Source organism: Anoplopoma fimbria, chromosome 10 (genome assembly GCF_027596085.1).
Source record: "Anoplopoma fimbria isolate UVic2021 breed Golden Eagle Sablefish chromosome 10, Afim_UVic_2022, whole genome shotgun sequence".
NCBI lineage: Eukaryota > Metazoa > Chordata > Actinopteri > Perciformes > Anoplopomatidae > Anoplopoma > Anoplopoma fimbria.
In genome coordinates this window covers 3,395,479-3,417,567 of record NC_072458.1, presented here as the reverse complement: position 1 = coordinate 3,417,567, position 22,089 = coordinate 3,395,479, and the positions used below count along the sequence as shown (strand labels likewise).

The 22,089-nt window shown below is 40.4% G+C and overlaps 2 protein-coding genes across 2 annotated transcripts; one reads left to right on the top strand and one right to left on the bottom strand.

Annotated features, from left to right (window-relative positions):
- The first annotated feature begins 721 nt into the window (after positions 1-721).
- Positions 722-7,252, top strand: ccn4a (cellular communication network factor 4a). Its single transcript, XM_054606458.1, has 5 exons — positions 722-911; positions 3,066-3,354; positions 4,706-4,960; positions 6,068-6,261; positions 6,366-7,252. Exons 1-5 carry the CDS (start codon positions 864-866, stop codon positions 6,663-6,665), a joined length of 1,086 nt encoding a protein of 361 aa, XP_054462433.1. The 5' UTR covers positions 722-863; the 3' UTR covers positions 6,666-7,252.
- Positions 7,199-20,915, bottom strand: ndrg1a (N-myc downstream regulated 1a). Its single transcript, XM_054606456.1, has 16 exons — positions 20,790-20,915; positions 16,764-16,838; positions 15,776-15,811; positions 13,304-13,409; positions 12,861-12,981; positions 12,371-12,433; positions 12,212-12,272; positions 11,491-11,577; positions 11,295-11,351; positions 11,096-11,199; positions 10,940-10,996; positions 10,800-10,851; positions 10,271-10,318; positions 9,779-9,814; positions 9,368-9,419; positions 7,199-8,765 (listed from the first exon to the last, which is right to left on the bottom strand). The coding sequence occupies exons 2-16, from the start codon at positions 16,818-16,820 to the stop codon at positions 8,506-8,508; spliced, it is 1,197 nt and encodes a 398-aa protein (XP_054462431.1). The 5' UTR covers positions 16,821-16,838; positions 20,790-20,915; the 3' UTR covers positions 7,199-8,505.
- Between the last annotated feature and the right edge of the window lie 1,174 nt (positions 20,916-22,089).

Genomic DNA, 22,089 nt, shown 5'->3' with positions numbered 1-22,089 from the left:
ATATTTATTCGCTTTGTATAAATAATTTGTGTGCAGGGAACACAATTTATGTTATGGCAACATCTGAGTGGCTCTAAGATGCATATGGATGAGCTCAGATGAGATGAGATGCTAATGAAACATCTGTGAAACTTTGGGGCTTGATTTGAGTGAAACAGTTCAAAATCATCAATATGTACATTGCAATTCAGTGCAATAAATACAATAAAGTTCACAAAGTTGAAAAAGTGGCATCTTTGGCTCAGATTTGACAGTTTTTTTCATGCATGGGGGCATCTAATCCAAATGTATAAAACATGTGCAAGACAATCAAGCCCACTGTAACAATGTGAGCTGTGCAGTGTACTCATTGAATTGAATCTGGTTTGTCTCAAAAACATTCACATGTACATATATTCTGCATATTTAAAGACTTGCTGTGGAGGGAAGATGGAATAAAGCACTAAAAAGTTTGAATGTTTTTGCACTGAATGAGGTCTGTGGATTTTATGACCCATCATTTAGCTTAATCAGGAAAATAAAGCAACTTGTTACTCTTTTATTGTAGCTGGCATGTGCCATGTGTGTAACACGTGGGGCTCTATGCCTATTGACCTGAGTGGCTTTAGGTTTCTAGACACACCCTTTAGGAGGAGGAGGAGGAGGAGGAGGAGAGGAGGAGGAGAGGAGGAGGATCGGGTGAAAGTGGAGCAGAGGGAGACTGAAGAAACCGTCCCCCTGTCAGAAGTATGCGGGGCTCGTCCTCTCAGAGCTGACAGCGACGGGACGAGGAGGATGTAGATCACCTGCGGAGAGCGGCGCGTCGTGCGTTTAAAACGGGACTTATTTTCAGGAGTCAATGCATTTGCAGTTCCTCACCAGTGATGAGTTGGCTCCTGTTGTGGATTCTAACTGCAGCCGGCATTCAACAGGTGGGATGGAGGACAGATTTTTGTTTTAAATAATGAGAAATGTGCATACTGAGCTCACATCCAGCATGCAGAGGAGTTGTGAGGTTTCAACATTATTCTGAAAATGTGCATCTCTATATATCAACTCATAGCCTAGTGTCATAAAACATTAAACTTCCCATAATGAAATGTAGTGTGTTGCTAGTACTACACACTAAGTTTAATTGACTTATGAAAGTTTGTTTTTATAGCTCTTGCTGTAAAGAATATAAAGTATTTGTATAATCCATATAGGGACTTTTTTGGTAGCATACTCAAGTTTATGGTAATCATAATGGTTTGAGGTAACAAATAGATGTGACATCAAAAGGATGATGCATTACTGAATGGGCTGAGTAACCTGAGCCCATCATTCCCTCTATATGTTTCTAATGCCTTCGTTTTGTCATCTTCATCCCAGAGTTAAACTTGAGATGCTGTCAGTGGCCACACAGCAGCTTCACTTCTCGTCGTTTGTTTCACTTTGCTGCCACCTCGTGGTTTTAAAGGAAACAACTTTTTTTTTAAGTTTTCATTAATGTTTTCCACAGTCCCCTATTATCTAACGTTATGTATCAGTCTGTGGCTCAGCTTTTAAATCCTGGATGCTGGTAAAAGAAAACAATATCAATAATATAAATATTATTGTTATCCTTTTAGATGATTATGAAATGTAATCTAGTGGCCTAATAATGCATTAGGCATACATTATTCTTACCTTAATAGCATTGTTTAAAGTATGAACATGTTTTAAACTGTTTAAAGCAATGTTTCCCTCTTTAAGGGTCCCAAGCATATGGGGGGGATTTTATGAAAACAATACCCAATGGTAGTTTGTCTATTTCCCACTGGCCTTTTTTGACATTTTTTTCCCACTTCCCTGAGGAAGGGTTTGTCCATGCCTGGAGCACAGGTCAAAGGTCATCTTGTCTGACAGGGACAAGGGGTTGTGTTACAAATATCTAAATCGGAATATGTTGAGATCAACAAATTATTTGAGCGTCTTTCTCTGCATCTAGTCTTGCTCAAGAAATATCTATTTCTCTAATGCATTTAGTGCTCTCTTACTCCACCCTTTCCCTGACAGAGATTAAATAACAAAGGTTGATTACATTATGCTTACTCCAGAAAGAAACTTCCACTCCGTCTTTGTTAGAGTGATTGACAACTTTTGAGCAGTGTTTTCTTTTTCTTCATCTCTGTTAATTGGCCTGATAACTGGGGGTGAATTATTATTCTAAAGAATGGCTTACTGGCACAGCCCTGATTAAAACTACTTCATCTGCATTAGCTTTCAGCACTTTGCAAAGCAGGAATTGATATGAACATAATTCCACTGAAATGCAGACCCACACGTGTGGGTCTGGAAGCACACTTCAGTGTCTTACTCACTGAACTATGACCCAAAGAACATCCTCTGACATTTTTCTAAAGCACGCTGTGTTCTCAAAACAAGTATAATTGAATTTGACCTCTCAAAAGGGATATCTGTTGTCATAAGAACACATTCTGTATTAAAAAAACAACAAGCTTCTTCTGCTGAGTCCCATGCATCCACTGTCCAAAGCTAACCTCCAATGCTAGGCTGTTAATGTGGCTCATGTGGCCTGTTTTAATGAGAACATCTGCTTTTAAGAACGGCTGAGCTGTTTACTGTGTTACCTTGGCTTCAAAGAGCAGCTTGTAAGAGTCAAAACTGTGGGGGAGATGATTAAGTTTTATTGGCAGGATTTTGTAACAGCTCAGCACAGTAGCAGATTTTAAATATGATTATGAAACACCTCCAGAGTGTTAAGCACAAACAAGACTTTACTATGTCACTGCTTTAATGAGATTAACTCCACTGGGTGTTTAATTAATCTTCATAGGCTTAATTGATTTATTGCAGAGCAGGATATTAGCAGGCCCCCATGTGTTTCACCCGTGTAGGCAGTGAAACAGAGGTGTTTGTTAGGTCAGGATATGAAAGAATTCAGGATTAAGGATATTAAGAATATTGCCTCGCCGCATGAACTCAAATACCTTTCTTGTAATAAAAGATGGCATTTTGATTTTGCACAGAAACAGCATTTATTTTAAAAAAGCTTTTGTTGAGCCAATTTTTTAGGCTTAATTTGCCCTCTTTTCTCTCTCAAGGCCTACTCCCAGAATTCCACTGCCATGCCGCCTGCGACAGCCGTCACATCCCCAGGTGCGGACTATTACAACCGCACACAGTACTGCAAGTGGCCCTGCGATTGCCCCAAAGTCCCCCCTACCTGTCCACCGGGCGTGAGCCTCCTCATGGATGGATGTGACTGCTGCAAGGCCTGCGCCTGTCAGGTGGGCGAGGTGTGCAACGAGGCGGTCACATGCGACTACCACAAGGGACTCTACTGTGACTACAGCTCGGACAAGCCTAGGTACGAAAAAGGAGTGTGTGCATGTAAGTTTTACTCACCGAAACCGACAAAACAAACAAAAGATTTTACACAGTTCTAGTTTATTTTCTGATGTATTTTAGTGTTTAGTGTGCACACTGCAGCAAAGACCGCAAGCAGGGGCGCCGAAAAGGGGGGGTAAAGGAGACGGATTCTAGGGGCCCATGATGGAGGAGGGCCCAGAGAGGCCCCTAATGATGATGAAATTATAATACAGAAAAAATAATGACACTAAGTTATTAAATGATGAGAAATCATATATGGCCATTTTGTATTCTGATGGCGTTTTTGTTTTTGCTGAGATTTTTTTCTCTCCACTGATTATAATTGCTATTTTTTCATGGAAGAGTTTATTTCCAATTTAAGAATCAGTGGTGCAGCAAATAAATGACTCAAAATGAATTCCATTGTATTCAGAGTGCTCAGTTCTTCCCCTACTGTACATGTCAACTGTCATGCTGTTCTTCTTTCACAAATATGGTAATGATAGTCAAAAATACCATTAAAATGCATAATTGTATGTAAAATAGCATCAAAAAATTTTGCCGCTGTGTTGGGGGCCCTGTAAAGATTCTTTTCATGGGGCCCAAAATCCCTAGCGGCGCCCCTGACCGCAAGTAACAAGATTGTAGGCTATTTGTGTAAAGCAAGTGTTTGCTGCAATATCAATGCTGGTTGTCCTAGCAACAACACAGATGTCACTTGACTAGAATACTGATGCAGTTTATGTATTTCTGCTTGGCACCACAGGCTGCAGCATACAAGCCATTTGTTCACCTCCTGTGGTTTTGGTTTTCAGTTTCAGGAGTTCATAGTTGCATGAGGCATTTTGAAAGCATATGTTTTTGTGCAGAGCTACCACGTATGGTAGTGTCTTGTTGACATCATGAGCCTACATTCCAGATCTTTTGAAGATGTTGACACGTGAAATTATATCCAACTCACTGACATGCAAAACATTTTAAGTATCATAATTTCTTAATAAGTTTCACTTGCCCCGGTTTTAGTGCTAAATGTAATGTAGACATTAGATTTTTTTCGACATAAACTGCATTTTTTTCACACAAAAAAAAAAGAGAATGTTGGCTTGTACATTACAATATAGTCACTTTTAAATAAAATGTTCCATTTAACCATTTTATTATTTACAGTATTGCTTTTGTATAAATCGGCCTGCAACAGAATCAATCACAAAGTAATTTATCCTACAATGTCACACATTTTTACCTATTAGAATAATTAAATTAATAACTATTTGGATTACAAATGCTATGAAATTATTATAGCTTCTAAGTGTTTGCAGTATGCCTGGCATGTCGGTATAATATGTGACTGCTTGTTGTTTCTCTCTGCCAGATATGGGGGGAACAGGCTGCGAGCATGATGGTGTGATCTACCGTAGTGGGCAGAGCTTCAAGCCCAGCTGTAAATACCAGTGTGTTTGTGTGAACGGTGCCATTGGCTGTGTGGGGCTGTGCCTAGAGTCCCAGCCTCCACGGATATGGTGCCAAACCCCACGCCGGGTCAAAGTCAAGGGACAATGCTGTGAGAAATGGATCTGTGATGAACCCAAAAGAGGACGCAAGACGGCGCCACGACACGCAGTAGAGGGTAAGACACCTCTACTATATATATATATCTTTATGTACACACAAGGGGGGGTACGCTGTTACTTGCTGAAGTTGGGCTTTAGCTTGAAAACTCTCCCTTTTAAAATTCCCAATAGCTCTGCCAAATCCCCTAATTTCTTTCCAGCACACTGAAATGCATCACAGTTGAGTCAGAAAACATCAAGGCCATCTAAATCAAAGGGAAAGCTTTAAGTATAGTTAGACACAGAAACTAGGTAATGTTAGAGGGGAATAAACTGGTTTTTGTTTGTTATTTAAAAAGCATTGTCATTGCTTTATGAACATGGTTATGTAAAATAATTATTGGGTTCAGGAGGCTTCTTAAAGATCTTTGATCTGGAGGATATCATTGTAGATGCAGTTCTCTGAATAACTTTGTACAGTTGAATATATTGCACATGTTAAAGGTTGCAAAGTATTCAAATTGACTTTATATATCTTCCACTCTTTGGATATTACTGATAATATATTGTTTATTTACATTTTGTAGAAGCAAGAAGTCATATTTTTTTCAATAACAGATGGATACGATTGGATTTGATATGTAGCAGCAGCTGTGTTTGAAATTAGCTGGATTGTGGTCCAGCAGGATCATGAGGTTTGGGTGTGTGTGTGCAGGGACAGACCGATCCTTTCCTGTGGAAGCCCTCACACAGTGTTTGGATCATGTCAGGTTTAGTGTCTTATTATTGCAGCAGCGCTGTGGAGGATCAATGCGAATGAAGATCTCTTTGTGTTGCATGAGGATATGGATCAGATCCAGATTAAGAGGCCATTTAGATTAAAAACAGAGACAACAGAAGGTTCCAATGCATCTCTTGGTAAAACATTACAAATCTAGAAACTGTCCTTAACTGGCCCTCAAACTGACAATCTGTTTTATCAGTACATTTCTCAAAACCTTTTAAACAGTTTTCAGGGCTTTTGACTTTCTTTGTCATCAGTTTATACTTTTATGTTGATATCTTTATCCTTCAACATTATTGTATTCATTAGTTATTTATCTAAATAGAACTAAGATGTATCAGTGTGTATTAAAAACGAACTGTAGCAGTATGTAGAAATGATCTTTTTACCTCACTTCCAGTTTCCCCAGCTGAGACCAGGAGCTGGCACAAGAACTGCATTCCCCAGACTACCTCATGGAGCCCCTGCTCAAAGACCTGTGGACGTGGCCTGTCCCTGAGGATCTCTAACGCCAACGAGGAGTGTGAGCTGGTCCAAGAGTCTCGCCTGTGCAACCTGCGGCCCTGTGATGTCGACATCACCAAACACATCAAGGTAGTAATTCTGTTTAATATCTCAACGATGATGTGCATGATAAAAACTGGATGTTAAAAAAAGCTTCCCAGACTTTACACCTTTCTACATCCTTTCTCCATCAGCCGGGAAAGAAGTGTCTGAACATATACAGGGAAGAATTGCCCAAAAACCTCACCATCTCTGGCTGCACCAGCAGGAAGCAGTATAGGCCCAAATACTGCGGCGTCTGCACAGATGAGCGCTGCTGCATCCCCTACAAGTCCAAAACCATCGACGTGGAGTTTGAGTGTCCTAACGGGTCGGGATTCACCTGGAAGATGCTGTGGGTCCAGGCCTGCTTCTGCAACCTCAGCTGCAAAAACCCCAACGACATCTTTGCTGAGCTGGAGAGTTACTACAATCAACCGGAAGTCATGAACTAACAGGTGGCAATCATGCGCTCTGCTTGTGTGAGGTGCCTGACTTACTCCTGGCTTCTTTGTCTTACGTAATGTTTTATATTTGTGATGCCTATGATTATGTATAAGGGATTATTTTACGGTCTTTGTTTCCTATTGGAAAAATCTGTAAATATGAAATATATATGTGTCTCCAGATTGGATTCATAAAGCATGATGTGCTTTTGAAGAATATTTGAAGCACTGCTTTGCTAATGAAAAAATATTTAGCCAGTGAGTGTGTGAAATATTGAAGGCTTAATTTATTTATGTAGCTTTATGCATATGAAATAACATATGTAATGTTCTTGACGTGCTTTCAAGAACATTCGACATTGTCTTTAAACTCACAAGTCACTTAGACGAAAAAGCTTTACTCTAGATATCTTCCTTTATATTTCTTGAAATTTACTTTATAAGAAATGTTAAAAAGACAGAAAGGGACTGAGATGCCAAAGAAAAAGCCTTATTTTAGGACAACATTTCCAAATATTGAATAATGACAGAATCAGGGAAGATCGGTTACACGTTTTTTATTATCATTTTTTTAATAAATACAAACTGTTATGTCATTTTAATGCTTTCCTAGAGCATAAGACGGTTGTTTGTCGCAACTTTACAAAGCTGTGTATGTTTTCTACAAAGCAAAACATTGCTGTAGTGCAAGTCAAATACAGGAGTAGAAGGTGTTGGGTAAGTTCTATGGCTATCCTCATGTTAAAAATGTGGACTATCACTTCACTCACCCAAACATCCACAACCACATAGGAGCATCACATCTAAAAAAAAGAACATTTCCATGGCACATCTTTGTTCCATTGTGCTTGATTGCATAGAAAGCATCATAAAAAAGAGAAAAAAATTCATGTCTTGAGCCATGATCCATTAATAAAGCATACAATGCAAAAGCTTTTGAATTTTGTGTTTTGATTCATGACAAAGCATACAGCCTCATTGGAATGTACTCAAAATAATCATGTGATTCCAGTTAACAGTGAACAGATGTATAATTGTTAAAAAAAAACAGATGTTTGTGAAAAAAATCAAGGTTAATAGATATTGTCCTAGTGAAACAATATTCTGTATAAACATTATAAACTTGAAGTTGGTCCCTTAAATTTCAAAGTTACAAAGCAATTTGTGAGAAAAACTGCCAATTTTATTAAAGAAGTGCCTCAATATGCTCTCTTCACATCTACAAATCTGCTCCTACGTACAAACGACAACACTTCAAACATGGAAAATAAAGAATAAATGATCAAACAATTACAGTGAGAACAGAAAACAGTCATTTACAGTCAGGGTATATTTGAGAAAGCTGTGTCAATATGGTAAAAATGGATAAAAATGGGATGAGAGTATGCAGGAATGGAAATTAAAAACTTTTTTTTTTTTTTTTTTTTTTTTTTTTTTATATATGCATGAGAGATTATGAGAGATACATGTACAAGCTGGTGTAATCTTCCCAACAGCTTTCTCCGACATTCTCCGTTCGGTGTCCCAAGATGCTGCGGTGCCCCTAACTACACAATCACCCTGCCGAGGAGCTCAGGAGCATTTCCTGTTCTGATATGTGTCCCCCAGAATGACAAAACAGGCATACAGTTGACCCTGACCTCCCACTTAAAAGACATCATATTTTTTAAATTGGGGCATCTCGCCTGCGCTAATTAGTCTAAAGGTGAGTGTCCATTGGGCGTTTTTTTTACAATACCAGGTATGCTATCTTAGTGTCCTTCTCCACAGCGGTGTGTCAGTTAGAGGCACCGCAGCACAAGCCGAAGGGACCATGAGAGGTTTGGGTGTCTGGAGAGTGAAGGTTCACTTAACAGGACACCTCGGTGGACTTGGGCACAGCTTGGTCCACGTTGCTGTTGGCTGCGCCGTCCATGGAGCCGCCAGTGTGTGAGCGGCCGCGCTGGTTCTCGGTCGTATGGCTGCGGCTGCGGCTGCCCTCGTTGGTGTGCGAGCGGGAGCGGTTTCCCTCATTGGTGTGGGAGCGGGAGCGATTGCCCTCGAAGGAGGTGACGCTGGAGCCGGAGGCGGTGCGGGAGCGAACCAGGCGGGTCATGCAGGCAGAGGGCACTAAAGGGAGAGGAGGAGGATTTAGTAAGTGCAGTTTTGACTAAAGATTATTCTAGTGCTACTGTTAAGAAATAAGTACATTTAACAAGTATTTTCATTTTTGCTTTAAGAGGGAAATGGTGTACCTTTTATACCACTATATACTTCTAAACAATATAGTTACTTGTTACAGTATATATAATCCATAGAATCAGTTCCACTTCGACCAACTACAAATTTAAAATGGTATTCATATTTATAAGTAATGAATATCCAATGCTATCATATTATTTTACATAACACCATAACTGTGACACAAACCATTTTACTAGAACAGTGGGTATTTTTAAAGTAGTGGTGCTTCTTCTACTTCTGTTCATTGCACACAATGCAGTACAACAAACATCTGGAGTTGACCCTAGGTTAAAGTGACAACGTGAGTACATAGGTCATTTATTAACCCGACACAGGGGTGAAGAGGAGAAGGAGAGGTGAACTCTGCACTCATGGCACCAGGAATTTTGAGAATATTTTCTTTTTTTTTAAATTGTTCACAAAAACTGTAAATTTAACATCAAGTGCATGTTGATTAGGTAAAAATACTGCATGTCTTGAGTACTTACTGTATCCCATGCCCTGAACGAAGTACTTGAAAGCTTCTGTCAGCTTGGCAGGCTGCAGAGAGAGAGAGAAAAAACACAAATAGGGAGATAATTAGTCCACTCGTCATGAATTATCATACTTGTTTACATAACATTGACAAACTCAACCTCTCATCCAGCAGCTCACTGCTCAGGGTCTGAGATATGACAGCTGCTATGAGCAGGTGCAGCGCAGGGTGGAGGATTACAACCTGACAACTGTGGTTCATATCAGCCACTTGCTAATGCTCTTAAGTGCAACCTTCTTATGCCATCCACCCGTCCACCTGACCCTTGTGCAGCGATTATCCAGCCCTGCACCGCCTGCTCTTCAGCATTAACAGTGTCCTCGCAAAGCTTTACTCTGCTACACAAAAACACAGACAAACACACCTGGTCAACCTGGGGCATGCCTCCGCAGTCAGCCATCTGGAGAGAAGAGGGAAAACACAAAAGATCCATTAGCATTTAGCATGTTGTATATTCGCACAGCAGTGGACACGCGCCATTACCCCCATTTGAACACGTCTAACACCTTGTCCCTGCTACCTAAAATCAGTGTTCCTCTAGACCCTGAACAATTAACCTTGATAAATGGTCCCCATTTTAGCTCTAACAGCTATTAGGTTTCAGGTGTGGATCATAAAAGGTTGCCGAGGGCCATCACAAGTAGGTCAGTTCAGCAGATTGTGTCCTCAGAGGCGAAATGCCAAGCACGTCGCCTCTGAGGTCGCGTTCAGCTCTCCTACCCCTGGTTAATAAGTCACCAGGTAAATGCTGAGCCCCTGGAATCTTATCAGCCGATGTGTTTCCATCAAGGCTATTATTATCTGAGTGAGAATATGGGACAGGACGTGCATGAGGCGGAGAAACAGGTCTGCTTACCTTAAGCAGGGTAGTCTTTGTTGGGTCCAGCTTGGTGTTGCACTCAACCTGTGGGTACAAAGAAAACACAAATATTCATTAAATTATCTAAGATTAGTAATCATATTTTGCAGGTTGAATAAATAAGTTGTTATGGCACATTTATTGTGAGATAAAATGTTACATTTTGTTGAACTCAAAAATAAGGTTATCGCCGGCTATGGCTCATATATGCTGGGAAATCTAATGCTTTTTGGGGGATTTGGGGCGCCTCCCTGAGCTCAAAGCAGTAACAGTCTTTGACCTTTAATAGATTAAAACTACTCTGTGTCACTTGATTTCTGCTCCCAACTTTGTTGCGGCCTAAGTCATGTTATACAGTTGGCCTTAAGCATGTAATCTTACATGTTGGGCTTAAAGAGGAACTGGAGTGAATGGAACATGTCCAGCACAAGTTTGCCGGGTTAATGGCTGTGGGAAATCGAATCATTAGCATTGGAGCTTCGTTTTTAACGGCGGTGTGAACGACAGAGATTGTGCCTCAACTCACCACAGCCTCCACAGCAGGAGAGGTGTCGCCAACCACCAGCAGTGAAGGGCACCTGGATAATGAGACACATACATGACAAATCAGCATTGGTGAAAAGTTATAACTAATATAACATTGTGATTTCAATGATGATGACTTACTTGAGGGTTCTGGCGATGCTTCCTGGGATCGGCCTCTCAATTTCCAGATCCCTCCGACTGTAGAGACAAACATATGTTATAGAAAACATGTTGCGCTAAGGTTGTACCTAACTTAATGTATTTCTAGCTGACTGACGTTGATTGGTTTTTATTTACCTTTCGTAGGCCTTGACAAAGAGATGCAGGTTAAACTGGTTCATGTCATGCATGATGTGGTGGCGGTATGTTCCGATCAGGTCGTGGTTGTGGTAGATCTCCTCCTTAAGCAACCAAACACAATTTCCGTTTAAATCACTGAGACCTGAAGACATCATCACACTGCCCGATAACAAAAGGAGAATATATGAATCTGTACCTTTCCAAAGAGGTGGGTGATGATCATGTCAGGCATGGCATGGGTCCAGCCGCTGATCTGAAATCAAACATGAAAACATAAAGTTTTGATGCAGCGTTTATATTTTTGTTGGCTGCCAGTCCAAAGTCCTCAGTTTTCAGGTAGCTTCTGGCTATGTTTCCGTCTGTATGTGTGTTGAGCTATTAGTGTGTGTTACCTTGTGTGCAGCCCAGTCCATCCATCCCTCAGCACATGGGTTGATGTTGATGAGCATCAGTCCCTCCACCATGTTCGGGTAGTCCAGCTAAAACCAACAAAACATGATATTAGCAATTTATTACTGTAACACATAATGCTACATTTAGCTAAATGTATGTGCTCCCTCTTCAGGTTGCCAATGTGTTGTGCTATTTGAAAATCTTGTGTGTTTTAGTCTCATTAAGGCATGTTTTGTATTAGTCTTAGTTAATTGTGTGGTTTTAGACAGCTGAGGGTTGTTTTTATTAAGGTTTATTCAGGATTAAATCTTCTACATGATTGCATCAGATTTATTTCCTCCTTACAATTTAATTTCTGTTTAATTCAAAGTTTGTGATATATTCTGTGTTACAGTGAGACTTTCCTAGTTAATAAAATAACTATATATATTGTCCTTTTATGGACACCTAACTTATTTACAGAGAAGGCTGCAGCAAGGAGTTAAAAGTTGTATCTCTGTCAGCCTTGTGTCAACAGAGTGAGACTTCCTACTGTGCACAATGTTAGTGTTGAGCTGGAACATTCCTGAAGCTTTCATGGCTCAGCAGGCTCAAGCAATAGGCAGCGTTATATTGCCAAAATCAGCATTAAGAAAAACGCATTAGCTGACTCTGTTAATCCTAAAATGATTAAAAATAATAATGATTAAGTCTGACTGAGAGGGAGAGGGGCAAACTTACAGCGAATCTGGTCAGAATGTAGGCCCCGGCTCCGATGCCCATTCCTAAAACACTCTTCAGCCTGCGGTCAGACATACACGGATACTGTTAGAACAACGGTTAGAAAAAATCTTAAATTTGAGTGTGAAAAGTCAGTGTGGAAACTGCAGCTCAACTTACCCAAAGTGCTTCAACACAAGTGGGAGGGTCTCAGAGAGTTGATCCATAGAAGGGTACTCGTATCTGGAAAACAAAAAACATATTGTTACAAATGAATGGTTAAATGGGTAAATTCTTAATTACCCCTATCTTATCTATATTGCTCTGTATTGTTGATATCAGCCTGCAATAGCCATCTGTTTTCATGTCATGTTCAGGTCAGGTAGCGTTAACATGAAGCAAAGTCCCGCCGTCAAAGCAGAGATTAGGCTGAACGAGGTAAACACCTGTCCCTGCAACACATTTGTCAAATTAGGTCGTCTTAAGTTCATCCGAAGGGATCTACCTGTCGTGTCAAAGGTCAAAGCCTGCTCGACATACATTAAGTGCTTGTGTGTGTGTGTGTGTGTGTGTGTGTGTGTGTGTGTGTGTGTGTGTGTGTGTGTGTGTGTGTGTGTGTGTGTGTGTGTGTGTGTGGGTGTGTTTGTGACTTTGTGTGTGTCTGCCTCACCCAGAGGAAAAGGTGTTAGCCCCCTCATGCTGCCCCGGGGCGTCAACATGGCATACAGCAAAGTGCTGCATGATCTCTGACATGTCCTCGTGGTTGAAGAGCGTGTCCCAGCAGTTCTTGTCTGGAACACAATCCAAGGAAAAGGTGGATAAGTGATACTTGACTGGTAAATAGAAATGACCTCAAGTAACCGGAGAATAAGTGCAAGATTTGTTTTGTATGACATGCAGATGATGTGCCTCATCGTCTTACAATATTTGACACTATCACTAAAATTTATCAGTAAGAGTTTAGATACTGTGATTTAATAGACTTGACAATAAAAAGTTATCTTCGTGATCCTAATCTGGTCCCACGTGGTGCGGTAATTCAAAACACCAAAGGCTTTAGGCACAACAACAGATGTATCACGGAGATTGAGCTGAATGGGTCGCCAGGCTTACGGTTCAGTCCGATGTCATGGACGGTGAGGATGACTGGTCTGTCACCCTTGGGAACCCCCTTCATTGTACAGTGGATTCTTCCATAAGGAGTCTCCACATCAGTCTCCTACAGAGGCAGAAAGAAATGAAAAAACTTGTCATAAAATATGTCAATAAAAAGAATTCTACAACATTACAAGTTAACATATCAAGAGATTCAGCTTTAAGTTACAAAGATGAGAAAAATGTTGCACATGAGGGATATGTCAAACCTGAATACATTTAACACCACTACATTGCATTTAAAATCTGTTAAACCCAATTATATAACCAAATAACGACACAAGCACTTCTTGTTCAATGATGCATTCGCAAAATGTTTTAGTATTGCCTCATTTGGTTTTAAAAATATTCTTCATGCCATCTTTTTTTTTTATCCTCCATTCGATTCACCAAACAAACTACAGAACTGCAAAACCATTTAAAAAATGTTCCACTCATTTAAATCCAGTCCGTTCCTAATAAGACAAATATCAGAAGTATAAAATCATTCTCTATTCAGCGCTGACACCTGTTCTATAACTCCAGCAGGGAGCATAATCTGTCAATGCATGAAAACTACTCAGTGCAAACATTTCATTAAAGCCTTTCTTTACTCACGCTGATTTCAATCTCAGCAACGATCATTTCCACGTCAGAATCCTCCAGAACCATGTTTGTCGGAGTAAAGCTCTGATTGCTACTGAAAAAGTGTAGTTGCGGCGGCTCCCTGAGCTATAGATCCAAATGCTAGTAAGCCTCTGAGGTTGTTTAGCCCTGCTCTGAGAGCTGCGTTATATACCCCCCCCTACTTACCAGTTGGCCTAAGCTCCCGGCCTCCCATGACGCCTTGCAGGCTGGTCAAAACAAGCTAACTCTAGATGGAGAGATCCCTAAATTGGATCAACCAATGTCAGACAGAGGGGCATTGGCTACTGTGTTGACATGATGAGTACATATGAGTGTGGGATCATTGAGAAAACATGCTGAATGAATTGGGGAGGGGAAGACTTTCCGGAAAACATCACTTATAATAAAGGCTGAACAGAGGAACCTTTAACTAAAATACTAAAATGTACCACAGCAGCAAACGCTATGAAGAGCTTAACAAAAACTTTTAATGAAAATCATAAATATTCACTAAAAATACTGATTTATTAGGCTTATATAACCTGAAGAAATGTTGACAAAATGTATTTCAATATAAAAGCTTATCTTTGAATGCTGTTTGATCTCAATATTTGTCTGTATAAGAGGAATTATATATCAAAATGAGAAATACACTTTTGATGACAACTTCTTGTTTAAAAAAATAGCTCTAATGAAAATAAATTGATGGTCAGAACAGCGTTATTATATGAGAAAATGCTTTTATACAGCCATAAATTGCTATATTTTCACTAAAATTGCATTTTTTTATCAGAATTTTTGAATGCAGATGAAATCCTTGCAAAAGTATCCCCTATTGTGGCCTGACCTTTAGGTCTTCAAGATGACCTATTTGGGTTGTTTTCAAACCAGTTTTGGAAGAACATCCAAGGAGGCATATAACCTATTTAGTGTGCGTAAAAACATCTAAGGATTCACCGTGCTTCACCCACCCTCCCCCTCTACAGTCAAGCACGTGGGCTACACAGGCAAAATAATTCTTCCAACCTGACATGTGCCTGAGCTTAAGTGCATATGCCTTTACTGTGAAAGTCAGGAGTAAACCCGCAATATTGTCACATTTAACTAATCCTTCATCGCTAATTGTTGAAAAATTGGCCACTACAGAGACATCATAATAATTCAGATCATCTAACCTGTGAGTGTGACATCAAAGTGATTGAGACGGCTTTATAGGTAAATTAGCTCTTGAAAAAGCTTGGTGAAAGATCTCCATCCGACCAGAAGACCCATAACCTCTGCATCTATGTTTGAGATAAAGGTCGGTGCATTTTTAAAGCGTATTTACTTCATAATTAAACTGTACCTTTAAGATCAGCAAACTGCTCTACATGTTTTTTGACTGTGAGGGTCTGAGCACTGTCCAAGGTGCTGATAGGCCCCCAGACTCAGCAGCACCCATATACCATTCAAAATATCTGTGTCAATGTGCTGGAGAGGCACGAGAAAGGGTTGATGCGCTGTAGCTTTATTATCTGTCCAAAGTGTGTCCCATTACTCTCAGCTACTTACTGAATTAGCAAGGGCCAAATAAGATTGTGTTTTGATAAAATCACAGCAGATGAAAGGCCATGATGGATGAGCCACTGCAGCAACTATGTCGATAAGCGGCAGAGTATTTATATTTATCCACCACTAGATGGTATCAAACAGACTAAAATAATAAGATATAGAATGAAACTGTCTCTATATACAATCAGTAATTTGAGTCGACACAAGCTTCAAACAATAAAGCTGGTGGGAATGATAAATGCTGGATCTTATTTCTTGTGTCTGCAAACATACCTTGATAACGAGCTGCTGCACAGCCTCTCTCAAGCCCTGCAAGGAAAGAACAGAGTGATGAAAATATAAAACTAATGCAATTACATTGTAACATGCTATAATCTAATATCCTGAGGGCGCCATCCTGTCACTGAATGTATTTTCACATCCATATGACCTCTGTCATAGGAGGCACTGAGTATAATTTCAACTGCACAGCTTTGTAGTTGTGGACAAAGGTCAGAAAACTACCTTCAGTACTTGTGCTGCACAGAAACTTTCACACAAACCTACTTATGAATAAAACTACTTATTAGAATGAAATCTAATCTGGTGAAGAAAATGAGAAATGTGAGATTTTTAGGCATTGTGCAGCTATCAGCAAGCTTCATATCTTCACATTGTGGCTGCCCATGATTAGAAAACTCTTTCTTTTTCACTTTTCACAAGGAGATTATGGTTTGAATCCCATTTATTTGTATGTTGTTAAATTAGTGTGATACTTAATATTATCAATAGTTTGGTGCGGATCAAATCAAGGTCCACAATTATGAACTGCTCAGATCACAATTATTTTCCTATTTTCTAATGAACTGCTAAATTTACTTGAACAAAAATAACTTGGCAGACATGATTGCATGTCACTGTTTGTATCTTAATGCAAATCCAGATGAAGATTTAACATTTATATTACTGTGTATTCTCCTATAATAAAATAATTAATCAACAAAATTACTAGTTAGTTACTTTGATGGCTCAATGTTTTTGTCAGACTATTCTAATAAATTAAAGGAGGGATTTACAGATAGTAATTTGAAATCACTTTGTATATTTGTTTGTGAACAGAACCTGTGGTATAAAATGTGCACAAATTCTAACTAAATGCTAAATTTGGTTGAATCATAGATGTAATAATGAACCCTACAAGCAACTTCACCAGGTACAAATCATGCAAAGCCGAGCGATTCTTCTCACACACTGTTGTTTTGGCTCTGTTCAGGATACATACCGGCAGTTCCCTGTCAACCAGCAGGGGTTTGGACTCAACAATCTGGATGTCATCCATTTCAAAGAGCTGCAGAGCCTGGGTGTCAAAGAGAACAAAGTAGTTTGTGAGTGACTGGTTCAACCTGTGTTTGAACCTCAAGAAGCTTCAGTTTATATTGGATAATGTGTGGGATAAAGGTTTAGTAAAATATTTGCCTTTCCCAAAGTTCCCAAAGGCGTGTTCTTTTCAATGATCTAGTATCAACCCCTTTTTAAAAAGGTGCGGCAAAGGTTGGCGGACTTTAGTTTGCTCACTTGCAGACAATGACAGTTTGCTTGAACTTTTGGGTGTGTTTTACACAAACGTCATAAAACCACACTACTGTGGACCTGAATCCCCACACGTACACACAGACCCACACAGGTGCACAGACATAGGAATGTTCAGAGACTGGCGCTGTGATCTGCACTGACATGTAGGCAACATAACGGGATACACCTGTGAACAAACCGCCCAACGCCCACAACGGAGACACAAAGACAGACTTATGAGGAGGAAACATAGTGAACAGGCAGGATGGTCTAGTAGAGGGGGAGAAATAAAAGAACTGGAGAATTCTGAGTAATTATCACCGTTCTGAACATAAAATACTGTGCTGTGGCCCAAACCGTCCACGCTTTTTAAAGACTGAAGCAATCCCTCCCTGATAACAGTTTCAAGATTTGGGATATTTCAAAAACAAAAGAACACGTTGATAGAGTAATAGAAATAGGCCGAAAAAAGGCACGGGGTAGAACAAAGCTAGGACAGGGGGAGTGTGAAGAGAAGCCAGGCGTCAGATTGTGCTGTGGGTCATGATGCTGTGTTGGAGGAAAGGCAGGCAGAGGCTCTGCATGCAAATCAAATTAGCCAGTTAAAAGACCTCTTTGTCCACTGGCTCGGGTGGCTCCTGAGAGCCAGGGGCCTGCCCTCCTCTCTCCCTCACTGACCCACACATAGATAGGAAGTAAAATCACACTCTTGTCACCATCAATACACCCCAGCCTCTTTTCACCCCTCTGCTGGCTCTCTAGCTCTCTGTCACTTTTTTCTTCTTCTCGGTTTCTGCTTGGTTGCAGTTGCTATGTTTGCTCTTACCGCACTCATTCCATCTGTTTTGTGCTCTCCGTCTTTCTGTTTGTCTTTTGTACACAGCAAAAGCAGACAACTTATCAACATCGACCTCCAGGACTGCAGTGTGGCCGTAGGAGACAGGGTGGTCTTTTAGAGGAAGTGATTCATTACTATTCAAATGTGGAGATGTCTGACAGAACTGGCTCTAAACACAAGTACACACATGCTCCTCTGACTGGGGGAACAGAGACCAGAGCCAGCCGGATCTCACAATAGCACTGAGGAAGAGGAGTATCAAACAACAGGTTCATTTTTCTGCTGAGGCCCTTCAGAAACATGGCCGCCATCGCACTGCAGGAGCTTTGTTGAAGAGGACAAGAGATCAGCCCCCGCTGAGATTCCACAGCCATGTGAGAAGTGTTCATGAAGTTGAAATATGAAACTACTCAGGCCGTTTCAGAATAGAAAAATGGGCGGGGAAATCAGCGGGTGCATCAACATGGGGGAATCCTCTAAGCCTAATTTCAAGCCTATTTGCAAACACTGCTAAATAAAACTAGACTAGAGAGCTTATTAACAACACAAACAGAGAGTGGACATCTTCTGTACTTGGCCACCATCACCACCAGTAAGCATGTTGGTCAGCAGGCTGAGACAACTAGGTCACCTGCTGTTTACCCCAGTGGGGTTCCTCCAGTTGATCGACTTGCTGAGCTAATGTTTCACCTGGCCAAGTTTGGAAAGGGATGGAGGTGTTTTAGTTTAACCCCACAGGATCATAATCCCAAGTAATAGAATATGAGTACTGCCGTCTTGACACTTGCTATGTAACGATTGGTCAAATTAAGTTAAGTCATGTCAAATGATCATTGCAACATTCAAAATATACATATAAATGATGAAGAGTATTATGTTGTTTCTCAGATGAAATTGGCCTAGATACAATATACCAAAAGGGACGAGATGTTTTTGCAGTGCATCTCTTTCTCACAGGGATTTTATGTTGCTGCTGTAGCAGGGGGCTCTCTCTTTAAACGGGCTTCACTCCAAAATAGGCTTGGTGTCATTGGCAACAGTCACACATTGTCTTCAACCGAGTCACACCAGTTCTTACAAGCATATTATCTGTCGCAACTTGTGTGTGTGCGGGTGTGCGTACATGTGTTTTTATTGTTGTGCTGTGGGGAAGAAAACTAAATATTCACTGACACAGCTTTGGCCTGGCAGAAGTGAGACTGTGTTGTGCAATCATGAACAGGAAACAGTGGGAGGATATAGGATACAGGACGATGTGTGGCCCAAGATCAGCTGCATAACAAAGAATACAAACTCAATACTCAATACTCAATACTTTCTGGTAAGGTTTCACTATTTAAAAAAAAAAGATTTGTAAATAAACATGACGTCCCATGACAACATGCTCTATAATAAAGCCTTTACATGGCTACATGCTTTTAACAGCCAATTGATAATCCATTAATCTTCCAAGCATTGACAATAGCCATAACTCTCAGGATTAGGTTTTATATGTTGATTCCTGAAAAGAGGACTTGTTTTCACTTGAAAGCGAGATAATGTGGCTTGAGCTTTAGAGTAGAACAACATCACTGATGCGGGCCTCAACATAACACATTAGTGCTTGTTTTGCCACAGTAAATCCAGAGATATGACACACTACTTTAAGCCACAACATCCAAGTTACAAAACCGCATGAGTGCAAACTCTTTCTATGCCTGGTTGGGAGAGAAACATATGTACTAATTAGATTTGGACAGCGAGTCTCAATATTAGGGAGCCAGAATCAAGGCCAGGCCATCCTCCCTGCATTGCTTCCTTACAGTTTTAAATCCACAAGCCTGTGGAGTCCATCTGCAGAAACAATGATTGCTTCCCTAATCTTTGGGAACTCGCTTAATCTGTCAAATCCCTGGTTCTGAAATATCAGCATGGCGGCAGCAGGCCTGCCGGACTAAGCCATAACAGACCTACATTTTCAGATTGTAAAAGATATCAAAATGTGTGTGTCTCCAGTGCTACAGTAAGTTGGTGTGTTGGGGGTCAGGCTGGTTTTCAAGCAGCTGTTTATTGTGAGATGTATCCTCCTGCATCACTAAAAAGGCCTTAGACAGGCCATTAGAATTAGCTGGAAAACTAAACAGCATTAAAGCAGGTCAGGATACGGTGTTGTTTTGACAACAACCAATACAGGAAATGATTTATATTTTTAGCAGACTGCAATTAATACCTTAAGTTAATAAAAAAAAAAAAAAAAAACTTCTGCTCTATCCCCTCCCCCCAGCCACACCCTCACGCATGTTTTGGATTGTTTTCTTTATATCAAAGACAACAAAGAGGATTTGTTATGCGATTATGGGTCACATATTATTTGCAACATTTGCCATAAAAGCACCCTGTGTGTGTGTGTGTGTGTGTGTGTGTGTGTGTGTGTGTGTGTGTGTGTGTGTGTGTGTGTGTGTGTGTATGTGTGTGCTTCAAGTTTCACTGTGTGAAAAGCATCCTGATCTTTGATCAAGTTCCTGCACCTGTTCAAATGCTTCACACATGGTATGCCCTGCCTTACTGTACAACTGCATACCACATCCTCTTAGTATTTTTTTAGTAAGTATTTAAAAACATAAACACGCCCTCCCAAAAAGTTTATCCACATGTAATAACTTGTGTTTTGCATTTCCTTAATATGCACAAAAATCTAAATACATTCCGAAATATATGTTTTGATCTGTATGTTTTATTATATTTTATACTTTTTAAAAAAAAATGTTAAACTGCATTTCAATGGAGTTTCACTGCGAAACAGGGATGACAACGTGCTCAGACATGCTGCAAAACTAACTATCTGATAAGTACGCGCCCAGTTCCTTATGAAACAACCAAAACATTCCAATAAAGTCATCACTTGGAGCAGAAACTTACCTCTGGATTAAACTTGTGATTGTCCTGAGATGAACACTCCGGAGATGAAAAAAAAAAGTCCACAAAAACTTTTTTTTTTCTTCTTCTTCTCTTTTCAAACAGCGCAAATTGTTGCAGTGGGAGAAGCGTTGCTTTATTTATAACGTGGTGAAGGCGGATGTTTGAGGGGATTGTATGAAGGCTGGTGGGTGTGCAGCCCGGCCCACTTTCCCCCTCTGCTCTCTCTATTGGGCAACAACAGCTCAGGGACTGATAGCAGCTTGACTCTTTCCAGCGGTTACATGATGAGGAAGCTGATGACAGCGACTCATTGGTGAAAATACTCCATGGTCGATTCCCACAGTACTACCAAACTACTCCTCAGTGTTCCTTTAAGGGCTCACTTTTTCTTTATTTTATCATTTTTAATATGGAGTTTGTTGTTGTTGTTGTGGTGCTGACAAAACTGGAAGAAATATGTGTCAAATGTCAATATTCACTGTGTCTCATGTGACACATTTGATACTATCATGGTTAGGTGGTAATTGGTGTGGTATAACAGAGCTTCCTCTCTGCACAAGGAGCTGGCAGGGTGTGGACAGGAATCTCGACAAAGCTGTTTGTCTCTTTTGTATCAGCGTAGGGCCTTCTGTAAACTATAACTCACCATGCTATAACTGAGGACTAGAAGCCATAATGGTATTTCTACACGCTGGCAATCTACGAGCTGACTTTTTTTTAAAAAGATGGTTTTGAGGCTGATGTATGAAGCTCCGGGGTAAGGAATGCAGCCAGGCCTGCAACCTTGATTAAAGGCCAAGAGGAGACAAGTCTGTACAAAGGGAAGCCCTTCCCTCTCCGTCTTTCCTTGATAGCACACTGCTGTTGCCTTTTCAAAGTTAGCTTGTCCTACAAAAGCAATAATCAATACCACAACAGAGATGGTTATCTGCAGTGCAGTGGAAATTTCCACACCTGCACGAGGCTGACTGTTACACTGTGGATCTGCCAATAAGTGCTTGTATTGGCAATGAGTGCGTCAAAGGTCCTTGTCAAGATACAATAGCCGCACTGTGGGCTTGTAATGTGAGGCCCACGATAGGAACACATCGGACAATGGGTGCATTTGAGAGGAATAATATGACCACTACGCTAATTTAATGCTCAGTCACTTTGTACATTGCAGAACATGGGGATCAATGCCATGAATCAAACAAAAATATTTTTAGATATCCGGCCATTCCATAAAACACTACATAGTGACATCTGTGTGTGTGAATGCGTGCGTCCGACCCCACAGCTTCTAGCATTTGGTTGCCAA

Excerpts from the sequence above, each read along its gene's own strand:
- ccn4a (XM_054606458.1), top strand. The coding sequence starts at position 864 with ATGAGTTGGCTCCTGTTGTGGATTCTAACTGCAGCCGGCATTCAACAG. Across the intron at positions 3,355-4,705 it reads CGAAAAAGGAGTGTGTGCAT|ATATGGGGGGAACAGGCTGC; the intron begins GTAAGTTTTACT and ends TCTCTCTGCCAG. Across the intron at positions 6,262-6,365 it reads ACATCACCAAACACATCAAG|CCGGGAAAGAAGTGTCTGAA; the intron begins GTAGTAATTCTG and ends TTTCTCCATCAG.
- ndrg1a (XM_054606456.1), bottom strand. The coding sequence starts at position 16,820 with ATGGATGACATCCAGATTGTTGAGTCCAAACCCCTGCTGGTTGACAGG. Across the intron at positions 12,982-13,303 it reads CCATGACATCGGACTGAACC|ACAAGAACTGCTGGGACACG; the intron begins GTAAGCCTGGCG and ends ATTGTGTTCCAG. Across the intron at positions 11,352-11,490 it reads TGGACTGGGCTGCACACAAG|ATCAGCGGCTGGACCCATGC; the intron begins GTAACACACACT and ends GTTTGATTTCAG.